This window comes from Pangasianodon hypophthalmus, chromosome 8 (assembly GCF_027358585.1).
Source record: "Pangasianodon hypophthalmus isolate fPanHyp1 chromosome 8, fPanHyp1.pri, whole genome shotgun sequence".
Classification (NCBI taxonomy): Eukaryota; Metazoa; Chordata; class Actinopteri; order Siluriformes; family Pangasiidae; genus Pangasianodon; species Pangasianodon hypophthalmus.
Genome location: NC_069717.1, coordinates 13,122,785 through 13,138,793, shown reverse-complemented (window position 1 = coordinate 13,138,793; position 16,009 = coordinate 13,122,785). Strand labels below are relative to the sequence as shown.

The following is a 16,009-nucleotide window of genomic DNA, read 5'->3' as shown; positions in this document are numbered from 1 at the left end:
TGTAAGCGATGACAACTGTGCTTTAGTTGCGTTTAAGTTTTGCCGTCCTGTGTTTAGTGATTTGCAACACAAGTTCATCACAGTGTGAATTGTGTTTTAGTGAGTGAGAATGTGTTTAGACTTTAGCAAAAAGAGTGCATGAGATTTGCAAACAGTGTCTAACTGCCTGAACTTGTTTAAGGTTTTGCAGAAAGAGTGATTTATTCGAGAAATTGGTTTAGGCTATTGAGAATTTGGTACAGAGAATGGGGTTTATTGTCTTAGAAATTGTGAAAAACTGTAATTGAGTAAGATTTTACTCATATCTATACTTTCAATTAAGTATAATTTCTCAGAATTTCTCCTTTTTTTCCCACTCCTGCACTTTTTACAGTTAAAAACAGTTATACTATGTATACATAGGGATGTGTATACATAGAAATCAAATCAAATCTTAACCACAAACATTGTAACACTGTGCAATGTTTAGCTCAACAAAATTACTGTGTAATATATGTATACTTTTTATGGTTATGTTTATAGTTGTATTTTAATAGATAATTATTTATGCACCAACACATTCTTCAAATTCAAATTCAATTTTAAATTCAACTTTTTAGGAGCAGTATTTTTTTTCTTTGAAACTTATATGAAAGTGTCCTGCCTCTTTTATGCCCCATGCTTCATCATTATTTAAGTATGCAAATTTATGGATCTGAACGAGTCCTACCCTACCTGTTGTTCCTGTCCTGAGTTACTCACAATCGATCTGATGTTTTCTCCATCCAAATTCTTTTCAGTAGTTGGTTTAATCGACTTTTCGCAGTGCCACTACTGAATGGAACAGAAATCAGAAAGCTTCACTTCAGATCTGGTTAAAAACATCTGTGAACATGCCCACGCACAAGAGCCCGAGAGCACAGGAGTGAATTTGGGACTATGGCCCAGGTGAGTGGTGGACTAACAACATCTAATCTGCTGCCCAATGTACACCTGTAAAAGTCAATATTTACTTTTTACAAAGACATAGCCTATCCGATATACTGTAGTTCATCTGTCATTGCATAGATTTTTCATCGTGAATTGTTATAGTGCTTTTATTTGACAAATGTAGAAGCAGAACTTGACAGAGCGAGCTTTGGTTAAGAACATGTGAAGTCATGTTAATTTCTATGGAATGTAGCTCACTATGCTTAGGCTGTTAGTTTGTTATAGGGGAGAACGGGGTATGACGAGCTGCTCATGATTATACAGAAAAACACATGGGTATTTATTTCAAACAACAGTTGGGATGTATATGTAGGGTTGTGTATCCATAGAAAGCGAAGTCTTATCTTTAACTAATATAGTTTAGAAGTATTTATCAGAGTTAAACTGAGGCGTATGAGGGTAAAAGAATAAAAAACACTACATTATAACTTCTTAAACTGTACAAATGGTTTCAATATTTCGAAGTTGTAAATTTTTTCAACACTCTAACATTGTTTTGCTGTGTGTGTGTGTGTGTGTGTGAGAGAGAGAGAGAGAGAGAGAGAGAGAGATATGCTGGGGTTTAAAGCAGATTGAGAAATTGTTGGGAAAGTTTGTGGTACTAACGTTTACTCCATGTTCCACTTCTCAGTAGTGCATTTAAAGACCATCTGATTCTGGCTGTTCAACTAACTGTAAGGAAAAAACTGTAACTTCTCAAGTATGCAGGAAGTTGAGGTCTTTCAGGATTCCTTTAACTGCAAATTCAGCTGCATCTACTGAAATAATAATAATAATAATAATAATAATAATAGTGATAATAATGTCATTGTCAGTAACAACAACAATAATAATAATAATAATATCGATAAACAAATAACAAAATACACATACAATCTTTAAAATTGAGTATTTTGAGTAGTTTTTGAGGTTGTATTTGGGAGACAGTATTCCTCTTATATATTTATATATTTGTATATTTATATATTTGCCAGCGATTACAATTTATTAATGTGCAACACATCATGCTTTTTATCTGTTTATAGTTACATTATTGTTATGCTATTATAACATTATTGTTGGAGCATCCACAAGACTTGAGTCTTCAGGAGAAAGGAGTTTGTTTCAGGTTTCTCTGGAACACAGCAAACAGTGTGGTGGCTTTTTTTTTTTTTTTTTTTTGGCCTGTAAATCCTAAGAAAGAGAAAAGGAGATAATGTAAAGAGAAGGACTGGATATAGGCTACAGAAGCTACTGGAATGTAATTGATAACAGGAACTAACTCCCATGTTAGGAAACTTGTGACAAAGTGCTGACACTCAAGACTCCTTCCATACATTTTAAATAAATGTCTCCAACCAGAAAACATCACAATATCAATGATTATACGCTTTTTTTTGTTAAACTACGTGTTTTTTGAGCATTTATTAGTAGATTTAGATTATGTGGCGTGTCCAGCATCATGTGTATGAGCTGTTACTATAAGAAAGAAAATGTACTGAAGTGTATTAGAAAGAGCGTATGAATATAAACCTGTTGTTTATGTAAGAGCACTGTCAGAGCCATGCTAACTGCTATGTGGAATATATTATTTTGTACCACAGCATGGTTAAATGTTTTAATCTTGTCGTCAGATAGTGTGAGTTACTGTTGTACACGGCTCGGACAGTAGCTCCAGCTGTAACATGCACGATAGGTTAATATTAATGCGCTCCCTCTGATGCGTTATACGTTACTTCCATAGTAGCAGCTCAACATAATCTAAGACTGATAATAAATAGATATTTAAAAATGTGCTGTTTAACAAAGAAAAACATGTGATCACTGATGTTGTGAAGTTTTTGTTGAGAGACCTGTATTTCACATTTATGGAAGGAGTCTCAGCTGTCAGTGCTTTCTAACAGTGAAGGTGCTTTGTAACATTTCCCACCATGGAAGTCTTCAGGACAGAGGAATGTGCGTGTGTGTGTGTGTGTGTGTGTGTGAGAGAGAGAGAGAGAAGAGGGTGAGGGACTGACTTTATCAGTGCTATACCAGCGATAAGAGGGCCAACCTGTCTTGACTTGACAATTTTTGTGTTACTGTCATCTGAGCCTTCTATAATTGTCTGCTTCATTCTTATTTTACTTCTAAATTGGTTTTTTGTACTTCTAATCTTGTTTTGTTCTCTCTTTCCTTGTTCCGATGCTTCCCGAGTGGAAATAATAGATCACATACGCTAACCTACTGTACATTAGATAACATGCAGTACTACTTAAAGAAAATAACAACTGAATGTATATATGCATTTAAGAATGTATATATGCATTATGCATTGAGCCATTGCACTACCAGGGGCCAAACCCACAGGCACAGGTAACTTGGCAGAGGGTGCCAAATCTCTCTGGCCATTTGGGACAAGAGATCTACTCAGGGAGGAATTTTCTAAGGTCTTCAGGCCACTAGTGAGAGCAGCAGTAGTAAATTTCTTGCTGGCTATAACAGAATTAATTGTCTTTATGTGCGATACCTGAGGCAATGTCAAAAGATCTCAACAAAATATCAGTGCATCTGCATTCAGGGCAGCGAATGTCTTGACGTAAGGACGCAATACAAATGTTAGTGGGTAGGTACGTGGCCTAGATCAATCTGCTTGCAACCAGTTGTGTTAGATCAGGTGTGATAGATCCCAGGAGCAATATAACAGGTCCAAAACCTCCTTTAGTGTTCTCAGTGAAGTCGTTCATGACTAAAATTGTGTCGATAAACACATTCGATGCTATGGCTTGTATGTCGGAATTCAGTTCAATTCAGGCCACCACCGTTTAAGGATGGCTGTCATGGCCTGTTTAGAGTCTGTCAGCGGTGCATGCCAACTGGTACAGGTCGATCTAGATTTGTTTCTGGATGCCATGGAAGCTGATATTAAACATCATGACTCAATGGATAAAGGCTCTGGGTGACTGATCAGAATGTTGTGGGCTCAAGCCCCAGCACTGCAAAGCTGCCACTGTTAGGCCCTTGAGCAAGGCCTTTAAGCCTATTGGCTCCAGTGTCGCTATATCATGGATTACCCCCACTTCCTAACAAGCTGGGATATGTGAAGAACGAATTTTACTGTACTGTAATGTATATGTGACAAATAAAGGCTTCTATTCTATTATGGAGGGAAACTCTACTCTCTGGTTATAAGGAGGCGTCTGTTAAAGGGCATGAGCCTTCACTGCATGAATCAGCAATTTCAAATGAGTCATGTCCGAGACTCAAAAAGCTTTCTGGATTTCTTACACAGTTTATCTGCTGTTGTCAGACATGGACATTTATAACTAGCATGCTGCTTAGGTTGTGGTGCTTGGGTCTGAATCTGTTAATTGGGTTTGCAGCTCAGTCAGAGCAGGGGATGTCTGAATTTGAGCCTGCTTCCTTAGGATGACCAATGCCAAGGCAACGTACACAAGTTGCTGTAGTTGTTTCCTGGGAACTCATATAAAGCTGCATGAGCATGTGTCTGGCATCATGCCTCATTAGTGACTTAGTGCTGAAATAAGAGGCAACTCTGAACTAAGAAAAGCATGTATCATGGCAGGGAAAAAAGTCTCAGTTCTGAATTTTCTCAGTACCACAATAATTAAAATAATGGTTCATATTGGTTATTGTTGGTTTAATTTTACTCATAAGTGCGATGAGCGCTCCTTCATCATCCTCCTTACTGTCTAGTGGAACAGTATACACATAGGCCCATTTTCAAATTTCCAACTGTTTCAAACATGTCAAACTCTTTATTATTGTCCTAATTATGCTTAATGGCATTTTTAATTGCTTATGTATTTTTGTATCCATTACCTGATTTGTGCACCCATCTATTTTGTGTTGAAATTTCTCTCGGTTTTCCCATGGTAATGGAAAACAAAGGGATTTTGTTTTATATGGGTGCAATTTCAGAATATACCTCAGGGAAACAGGACATCATTAAAGGCAATAGCAGGGTTACTGTGGACATATTAAAATTTCATGAAATTGCATTTTTCAAGAATTTACTTAAAAGTATTAGGGCTATCAATAATTTTGCCACATATATTTTTGAGAGAAAATGCTTTTTAAAAAATCGCTAAATAAAAAAGTTGTTGTAATGTAAATTTTTTTTGTTGTTGTTAGAATAAAAATAAATAGTTTCTGCTATTGGAAAGTTGGAATGGGTGTGTGCAATGCTTATTTATTTATTTATTTATTTATTTATTTATTTATTTATTTATTTATTTATTTATTTATTTATTTATTTATTTATTTATTTATTTATTTATTTATGTGCTTATTTTATTGTACAATTATATTGTACAATTATTTGTACCAGTAAGTCTGGAGTGCACTGTAGATGGTCATTATATTTTACTGGTAATAAGTGTAGGGACAACTTAGGAATATGTACTTAACTCAGAGTATTACATATGTTATCAGCACACTCTGAATAGTTCCCTATATGTCAAATACTTGTTTTATTTTTATCTTGTTATCATTTAGTGACAAGTTTCACTGTCAGGAAAAGCAGATTGTGACTCAGCAATAGAATATATTTAATCTGTGTAAGCTCACTGAAAGTTGATTTGGCAGGCTTAGATTCATGCATGATCATGAAATCACACAATTGTGCAAATGACTATTAGAGATGAACCGAATTGCTGAAGATACACCCTTCTCCTTATCTGGACTGCGAAATACAAGAAAATGACAGAATTCCAGAAATTACAGAAAAGATGGTTACTGTTTCAAAAACACAGAGGTGCAAAAGCTAAAAAAACAGCTAAGCTATCAATTCTTTCTGCTAAAAATCCTAAAACACTTACAAAATTTGTTGAACTGTTAACTATTAAGATTTCTCAAACAGGTTCTGAGTTCATTATCTGTGGATGTTCTCAGTATCGTCAGTTAGACATTACAACTTCTGAAACAGTCATTGTCAGTCCTCTCCCTGAAATAAATTGACTCCTCTGTGCTTCGCAATTATAGACTAACCTACCTGGAATACTTTATAACTACTGTATAATAATCTCTTACTGCCCAACCTAAGAGCTATGTTACAAACTAACAATGCATTAGGAACGATGATAATTGCATGAGGGCAGGTAATAAATCCCTTCATTTTTTTTTTTAGAATTTATTTATTTATTTATTTATTAAGTTTTAACTCTCAAATTCTCTCAGTATTTGTTTTAGTTTATTTTATTGTAATTGCCACTGTCGCTTAAAAATCTTGTGCTGATTCTTGAGTTTATTTTGTCCTTATTTTCTCTACTAATAATATTACACTAATAAACAATAATAAACTACTACCACTACTACTACTACTACTACTACTACTAATAATAATAATAATAATTTGTTTATTATTATTATTAGTAGTAGTAGTAGTAGGAGGAGGAGGAGGAGGAGGAGTAATGGCATCACTTTGTATGTAACATTACAGTTCATTAAAATCAATCCACTTGTTTTCCACTGCTGCTGTAGGTCACTTGTGCGGACATGGACTCTGATGCTGCTGTTGGTCACCTGCCTGCTCTATTGGGCAAGAATGGCCATGCCAGTTTGTGCAGCTACTATGGCGAAGCAATTTGGATGGAACAAGATGGAGTCTGGATTCGTACTGGGTGTCTTCTTTTGGGGTTACTGCTTCACACAAGTGTTAGGAGGCCATGCCAGTGATAAGTAGGTAACATTAGCCAGTGTACATACAGTACATACAGCGTACATACATACAGTTTTCTGGATGGTGCTCTAAATAAAAGAACCTTCTTGACTAAATTGGACTTAAAATTAAAAAAGATATTGGTTTTCACAAGTTTACATAGTTCAAGATATATTTTTTTTATAATTACTAATAATGTAATTATAGGACATTCAATTTACCATAATACACATTTGGATAGTCCATTTCAGAAAGTATTTTGAGCAATTCCTGGCTGTTTAATCAATCTGAATAATTCAGTCTAGGACTAGTTTAATTGAAAATTCTAATCACTTCAAAATATTACAAGAAACAACAAATATCACACTCTTCATTTATTCCAGGATTTTTATATATATAGTACTGTGCAAAAGTCTTAGGAACCCTATTTTTTTAGTACAAACTTTGTTATAAATTAAATGTTACAGAAAAATGTTTGTATGTCAGTACAATTACATAAGGGACACTTTTCAGACAAAATACATAACGAAGGCTGCTGGGTTTTGCTGCAAAAGCAAGTGTGACAGTCAAAGTCTCCAGAAGAACTGTGGCTGGTTCTGCAAGATGCTCAGTAAATCCTACAGCTCATTTCCTTATAAAACTGCACACATTGTTCCAATATCTTTTAAAGCAAAGGATCCTCACACCAAATATTGATTTTGTCTTATTTATGTTTTTTAATAGCAGCTCAATATATACACACACACACATACACACACAGTGAATGTCCATTTGTGCCAAATCCAGTTACTGACAGCAGATAGTAGATACACATATATCCATATATCTAAACCTAAACCCTCCTGCAAAGTTTTGTAGCCTTACAAACAGGTAGTCTTATACACCAGGCCATGCTATATTATTAAGCAGCTTGGAAAGGTTAAAACTTAAATTTGGTCTTCTCTTAATGACTTAACAGGATTCAGTTTCTGTCCTTTATCAGACAGAACTTTGTAACTGTCTCCATCCAAAAGTTAACACAAATGACACAAATGTTTCGACAGAATTGGTGGAGAGAGAGTCCTGATAATATCCACGTCTTCCTGGGCAATTATGACAACCATAACTCCTCTACTGGTGAACATGGGGTTCCCACCACTCATCACCATCATACTGTCCAGGTTCTCCTTGGGTGTGCTGCAAGGTAAGCAGAGAGAAAAATAGATGACAGTCAAATGAAGAAGCAGAGTGTGTATATGAGCAACAGTGTGTGTGTGTGTGTGTGTGCGTGTGACAAAGAGAAACATTCAAAGTGTTGTCAATGTGGGAAGCTGCTTTGAATACTGATCTGCTGACTGTTGGGGGCAGGGTTTCTGTTGGCCTAATTCAACTTCGCACACAGTGAATTATTTGGTACTAAAAGATACTTTATGGTATTTTATGGAGTCCGACTGACTGATTCCTGAGGTCAGAATGCACGATGTCCAGGAAATATCACTGTATCTCTTAAAAATAATTTACCTTTCAGCAGGTCCAGGTTTATATTCCCTGCTCTCTTAATAGTAGCAACTGAATAATATGGTTTAAGATGAATAATTACTTGGGGCTAGACTTCATATTTGCAATTTTAGAACAAACAAAAAGTACATATTATGTAAAGAAAAAAACACGATAGGGCATGCTGTTATAGGAAAATAATCAATGCTGGGGTAGTGTGATAAGGTTTGATCACAAGCAAACAAGCATAAGCAGATCCATTCTTTCTCCACACTTTGGCCTTTCCATCACTTTGGTAGAAGTTGTTTCTGTATTTCTTTGCGAATTCAAATCTGGCCTTTAGATTCCTACTGCTGATGAGTGGTTCGCATGGTTTGTGGTATGGCCTCTATATTTCTTTTCTAGAAGTCTTCTTCAAATGACAGATTGTCATACTTTCACACCTGTCCTGTGGATTTTGTCACTGACTGATGTTTTTTTGTTTTTTCTTCTCACATTGTTTCTGTCATCAACAGCTGTTGGTTACCTTGCCCAACCTGTTCCATGTCTGTTTTAGTACACCAGTGGTTTCTTTATTTTTTCAGGACATTCCAAATTGGCTATGCCATACTGGCTATGCCCAGTGCTTGTGCAACGGCTCTGATTGATTTTCCCTGTTCTCTCAGCTTCAAAACAGCTTGCTTTTCTCTCATAGACAGCTCTCTGGTCTTCATGTTGGTTTATCCTTTTTAACAACAAACGCAGTCTTCACATGTGAAATCTGGGGCTTAAGCCAAGAGTAGAGATTCAGAGCTAACAATTGTTTAAACAATCAATCTAACAGGGCACACGTAGGCAACAAGAAACCACTATCAGTCTCATGTTCCAAAATTTATGATCACTTGAAAAATGGGTGGGTTCAAACAAAACATTCAATGTTCTACCAGGTTTAACACATCTAGATATATCAGATATGAGGATATGAAAGCTGAAATTCTATCACCTCATATTCATCTTTTGAGCTTAATCTCAAATATCTTTAGTGTATAGCAAAAAAAAAAAAAAAAAAAAAAGAATTGGCCTGGCCATTCCATTACTTTTGGAGGGGTCTGCATACATATAAAATGACATAAAGCATGCTGATCATGAATATATATATATATATGTATGTACACTGTGGTGAACTAATACAAAGCAAGTTACAAATTAGTCCAATTAGTGCTGACAGATTATTATTGGAATAATACTGAGGCTATATATTACCCTCTTATGTGTTGCAGGTGTTCACTACCCCTCTCTAAACAGCATCTGTGCACAGCGTGTGGCTGAGGGAGAAAGGGGCTTTTTGATGAGTACGTTAGGCTGTGGCAGCTACCTGGGGTGAGTGCACATGAAACACAATCAGACACACAATTAGGAAAAAAAAATGAGTAAGAAATTAGTAAGAAACAGTCAAATGGTATAGAAGTGTAATTGGGATGGTTCTCCTAAGCAATGAAGCAATTTTAAGCATGGACAAATTTAGCTTGGCCACCATGTTATTGCTGTTTTTTTCTTGCTGTGTCAGTATGCTGATGGTCGGGGGACTGGGGTCTGTCATGCTGGAGTGGTATGGCTGGGAAAGTGTGTTCTATGGACCTGGTGTCCTCTCAATGCTATGGGCCTGCTGTGTATGGAGATGGCTACTCAGAGGTACATTTCAGTATTTGTGGCACTGTTTTTCTCATTTTTGCTCAGTGTTTGAAGGATTTGAGGATCCTCTGAGCAACTCCAGCAAACTTGGATGCCCCCAGTTGTAATTCACCTACCCCCTGGCCTATTTATCTTTATATTAAGGCATTGTTGTTGTGGTATGATTGAGCTATAATAGTGTTTGATAATTGATAATTAATTATCAATGATTGATTGATAATTAATTGATCTTTCATCAATCGCCAACAACACGGCAGTATAGATGGACTGGTTTTCAGTCATACAGGTATTTGTGTTTGTGTGTTCTTTGAAACTATACAGGACAAATAGTCACATTTGATGCTTTATGGAATAACTCTGGGTCTGCATCTCAAGCAACAATTTCACAAACCTGTTGGCGTCATCTTTTAAAGCAGCCCTGTGTGTGGTGAGTTAAAGTCACTAAACGCCTTTTTCTTGTTGTGCTTATATGGTTGAGAAGGAGACAATGCTTTCTGTCTCTTTTTGTCTCAGGGCTATGATTTTTGCACATCTCTGCCACAGCAGTGCACATTTCACACTTCTGTCATGGCTACCAACATTCTTCAGTGAGACATATCCTCATGCGAAGGTAACTAAGTCGTTGAGTCGTTGAGGCATTATGTTTTAATTCCAAATGACCTTAACTTTCTGTTCGCTTTATTTACCTCTTGGCTTCACTACTTGATGCTAATTGGGGATAATACAGGACTGGGTGTTTAATGTGATCCCCTGGCTCGTGGCTCTGCCTTCTTCTTTGTTGGGAGGCTGTATGTCAGATCATCTCATCAGAAAAGGTGCAATATCTTTTCTTCCTTTAAATGTTGCAAAGTTTCTTTAAAGCAAGATGTGTAGTACTTGAAACACTACCCTGAGCCCACCCCCCACACACACCCTTTTATACTCAGTTTGAACTTGCCCATTCCCACACACCAGCTAACTCTTCCCTGTCACATGACAACTATGAAGCAGGTACAGTGAAAGCTAGCATGTGCTTCCTCCAAGACACATGAACATACCAACTATTTCTTTTTGAACTGCTGCTCATGCTGCATCACAGGGCAGTGTAACACACTTGGAGAAAAATGCTATCCGCCCTGTTCTGCATACATGAGCCCGCAGATGCCCATGAGAGAGAGAGAGCATCCAGAGAGTATGGCCAATTTTTTCTCACTCGGCTCCTAGCCACGGATGGTTCTGGCATTGTCGGGATATGAACTTGCAATCTCCCAATGATAAGATGAACACTTGTCTATTGTGTCACTTGAGAGCCTAGTTTAATTTCCTTAAATGCATTTAGAAATATATATTCCTAAGATATATTGCTATCAAGTCATATAGCCATGAAGATGATGATGAATTTATGTTTACGTAGGTTTTGGTACAGCTACTGTCAGAAAATTAATGCAGGTAGGCAAAAGCAAACATTAATACCTTATTATACATATACATTTATACACATCCACATAATAATAATAATAATAATAATAATAATTATTATTATTATTATTATTATTATTATTATTGTTGTTAATTTTTAAAGAGCTACACAGGCTATGGACTAGAAAACTATTGCAACAATGACAGCTCAACATTAGTTTGTATGTGAACCAGAATCGAAGCTGCTTAGCCTGTACATAGTAAAGTTTTAGAGTTTTTGAAAGGAGTAAGCAATAAAACTCAGTAGTTCTAGTAGCTTGATCAGCACAGAGCATTACTGCTCGAATGTTATTAAACAGCTGTCACAATAGAAGTCAATGAAGTCGCTCAACAGCTGAAAGCCCATGGCAAGCAGCCAAATATATTTTTGGCAAGATATAACTTGCACACATACACAAAGATAATTACCATTTAATCCACAAAAAGCCCCACTGTGAACCAGGCCTAGACAATCTTATCCACCAAGGACTGGTGTGGCTACAGGTTTTACTTACTGGATAGGTTTGGCTACACTTTATTTATGCCAAAGCTTATTTGTGGTTTTAATAGTAACTATTTATGTATCTGAGTGCAAGTTATGTCAGGTATTATCTTAAACTGCAGAGCTGCATTTTCTTTAGTCAGCTTTTTGAGCATATGTTTGTAATTCACTGTTGCGACAACTACACTGTGTTTATTAACATCTCTTATATGCTCTGATATCCCTGAAAACTTCATATTAGCTTAGCACTGTAATTACTGACTAATTCATAATTCGTAGTAATGAATACTTAAGATGAATAACTGAATAATATGCAAAGAGTTGATACAGAAATCTGCATTTGAACACCATGATATAGTTAATATGTGTGTGATATGACATTTGTAATATCTATTTTGTAAATTACTGATGGAACTGATTTTTATGTTTTAAAATCAAAACCCCATGTTGTAAAAAGTGTTGGAGATTTTACAGTGGTGTGTGTGTGTTTAGTTCTGCTCAATGGGACTCGGCAGCGTGTTCATTTATTTGTTGTGTAAGGCTACCACGTTTCTCCACGCTGTGGTCTTTGTCTCAGCAGCCTTTGGCCTATCCACCTTCAATAGCAGGTCAGAACTGGGTTCCACAGTCATTTGTTATACTTTATTATACAGTATATGCTTATATTGATAAGATATTGGTTGATAAGATATTGGTTGAATTTTTAAGAAATTCCCATAATAACAATATCCAAAAATAAAAGTATAAAACAAGAAGTGGTTAGTGAAGACAAAATTAATTAATAAATGAAATATCAAAAAGTGCATTGTGCACCCCATCAAAAGACAAGCTGCTATGATTGTGAAGCTTGCTGCTCACTGAGCACTAATCACTGAACACTAAATTGCTGAATGTTTGTGTCCATCTAGTGGTGTGGCTGTGAATGTGCATGATTTAGCTCCATCATGTGCTGGAGCTCTCTTTGGTCAGTTTGCCATTTACTCAGTTACTAATATTTGATTACTGTATATTTAATATAATATAATACATTTAATATTTAATATAATTACTGATAATTGTGTTTGTTAGTTATAGTAGTACACTACATTTTATAACTCTTTTTTTAACATTCTCATTTCTTGTTCCAGTTTCCAGTTGGTTTTCTTTTTAAATCTGTTTTCAGTTTTAAATTTTTGTCCACACTGTTATGCTCTAAAAGCACAGTTGCTTGTCTTTCTTTTTTACAGGTATTATGAACACTTGCGCTGCATTTACAAGTAAGTAAAGAAAGGATAGACAAAGCAAATGTCCCTATTATAACCATGAATTAATAGTCTAGCATATCCTGAACTGGAAGCTCTATGTTTTTCATATTTAACAGTTTATCTAATCAGAGATTTGAATTATAAATATCTATTTGCCAAACATGATTTAAAGTCATGTTATTTGCCATTAAGAATATGTTTTACACTGAAATATTGCTTAAAATGATCAATATAGTTGAAAAGTTGTATCTGCTTTGACCTTATTGAGGATTAGGACTTTATGGATCAATAACTTAAAAGCACAGACAGAGCCTTATAATTCCAAGATCTCATAATATCTGAACTAAACGGATCAACTAAAATTGAGCTTGTACAATGAATACTAAACAATATCAAAACAGCTCTTCTGACTTCAGGGTCAAATTCAACATCAGAGTGTCTTATTCTGAGCTATAAAAGCCACACATGTGTTGTAATGGCTCTGGTAAATATGTCCTAGGTGAACAATTTCTGACTAACAGAAGTAACTTAGAGTTAAAAAGTATGAGTTATGTGTCCTTTTCATTTATTCATTTTTTCCATAATATCTGTGCATTCCATAGGTCTACTAATGGTTTACTTCTCAGGATACCTGATCGAGGTCACTGGGTCCTGGCTAACTGTATTCGGCCAGCTCATTCTGGTGAATTTTGTTGGGGTAGCTGTATTTATTATATTTGGCGAAGCAAAGCAGGTGGACCAAGTAGATCAGACTCCTATGACATGCATCTAAAGACAGCACTGTCATTTGAATGCGACATAAAATGTATAAATTCCATTTTTTGGTGTATTTATATAGTCAGTATTTTTGTATATTCATTGTAAGTGCCTTAGGTTTGAAATCTACAAAATATTAAAGCTATATTGTTTATTAAAACATACTGGCATATAAAATATTGTTGACTTCAGACTTCATGCTCTTGGCTTTCCACAGGGATCAAATTAAACATAACACCATTTTATCTACATTACTGGGATCTACCTAAGACTCTAGAGGGAATAAAATACTCATTAGACTGAAGATTAGATTAGATTATAATTTTATACCTGATTTAAATTTCCACTGGAAGAAAGAACGAGGAAATGGATATCTAAATCGACAAAAAAGTCTCTACATGTTGTTACGAAAACACAACCATTTCTGTGTTGATTAAGATGAATGTTTCGGATCATTATCTTGTTGAAATATCTTATATTGCTAAGGGGCTGAAGCAGACAAGTTTGGGCCTCTTCACAAGAGCCCTGGGACCAGCAGCCACAAAACAGCCCCAAAACATCAATCATACAACAAACACCACCATTTTACAGCAGGTATCAGGTACTGTTCCTTCTCCTGCAGTCCTCATTTTTCACCACAAGATTCAAGATTCAAAGGTTTATTTGTGACATTCATAGCACATACAAAGGTGCATTGAAATAAGATGCGGCAACTCTGAAGCAATACAATAAACAGACTATACCCACAATATAATGATAGGTATAGGGTAACTGGGAGTGCAAGACAAGCAAGAGCATACACAAATACACATAGGAAAAAGTATGTATGTATCTGTCTATGTATTTATATACATATATCTGTCTATGTATTTATACACACTCACCGTCCACTTTAGTAGGAACACCTGTACACCTACTCATTTATGTAGTTATCCAATCAGCCATGTGGCAGCAATATATAAAATCATCTATATACAGGTCAAGAGCTTCAGTTAATGTTCACATCAAACTTGAGAATGGGGAAATAGTGTGATCTCTGTGACTTTAACCATGACATGGTTGTTGGTACCCGATGGGCTGGTTTGAGTATTTCAGAAATTGTTGATCTCCTGGGATTTTCACACGCAACAGTCTCTAGAGTTTACACAGAATGGTGCAAAAAACAAAAAACAATGAGTGAGTGACAGTTCTGTGGGTGGAAATATCTTGTTGATAAGAGGTCAGAGGAAAATGGCCAGATTGGTTCAAGCTGCCAGGAAGGATATAATAATTCATATAACCACTCACTACAACTGTGGTGAGCAGAAAAGCATCTCAGAATGCACAACACATCAAACCTTGTGGTGGATGGCCTACAACAGCAGAAGATGATATTGGGTTCCACTCCTCTCAGCCAAGAACAGGAATCTGAGGCTATCACGGGCACAGACTCGCCGAAACTGGACAGTTGAAAATGAGAAAAAAAAAATCACCTGGTCTTTTTCCAGTCATCAACGGTCAAGTTTCGGTGAGTCTATTCCCATGATAGCCTTATGTGCTGTCACATGATTGGCTGATTGGATAAATGAGCAGGTGTACAGGTGCTCCTCTTTAAGTGGTCGGTGAGTGTAAATATATATTTATATACACTAAAATGTTCAGTGCATGTGCAAATGTGTCAAATGTGCCATGTGTGACATGTATGAGCTTTGTGCTGGTGCTGTGTGTGTGCACAAAATAAAGTACGTCTATCTTTTATTCTATCTGTCTAGATACTAAAAGAGAGACAAAAAGTGTTTTTGGAAGATACTAATATGTTTGCATTTATTCAAAATGTTATTTAGATATGGCAATTTTGCATGTTCTCGCCTTGTTCACACTGGCTTCTTCGGTTTCCCCCAACCTCCCAAAAACATACCGGTAAGTGAAATGACTACACTAAATTGCATCTAGATGTGAATGAGTGTGTGAATGTGTGTGCATGGTGCCTTGTGATGGAATTGCATCCCATCCAAGGTGTATTCCAACTTCTGGTCAGTGTTCCCTGGATAGACTCTGGAATCACAGTGTCCCTGACCAGGATGAAGCAGTAACTGAAGATGAATGAATAAATGTTGATGAGAATATACTATTGTTTAAAAAATGTTCTTATGAAATTTCTTTTTGTTGGATGAGAGGAAAGTCCTTTCTCCAGTTGTTTGAGGGATTTGAATGATTTGAATAATTTTTGGATCAATGTTTATACAAACATTTCTTTTTCCATTCTCTTGAGGGGTGCCAATAATTCTGGAGTTGACTGTACCTTGGGGCCAGAACCTGGGACTTTAGCTTGGGGCC

The 16,009-nt window shown here is 36.1% G+C and overlaps 1 protein-coding gene across 2 annotated transcripts; it reads left to right on the top strand.

Annotated features, from left to right (window-relative positions):
* Nucleotides 1-585: 585 nt before the first annotated feature.
* Nucleotides 586-15,575, top strand: slc17a9a (solute carrier family 17 member 9a). 2 transcript variants are annotated; one of them, XM_026926445.3, is made up of 13 exons: nt 586-927; nt 6,430-6,627; nt 7,651-7,790; nt 9,343-9,442; nt 9,630-9,754; nt 10,076-10,181; nt 10,268-10,364; nt 10,482-10,569; nt 11,148-11,182; nt 12,186-12,301; nt 12,602-12,657; nt 12,920-12,949; nt 13,564-15,575. In XM_026926445.3, the coding sequence occupies exons 1-13, from the start codon at nt 818-820 to the stop codon at nt 13,707-13,709; spliced, it is 1,347 nt and encodes a 448-aa protein (XP_026782246.3). In that variant the 5' UTR covers nt 586-817; the 3' UTR covers nt 13,710-15,575. The 2 variants fall into 2 exon arrangements, with proteins under 2 accessions (XP_026782246.3, XP_026782228.3); XM_026926427.3 differs by having other exon boundaries at nt 588-927; nt 13,540-15,575.
* The last annotated feature ends 434 nt before the right edge of the window (nt 15,576-16,009 follow it).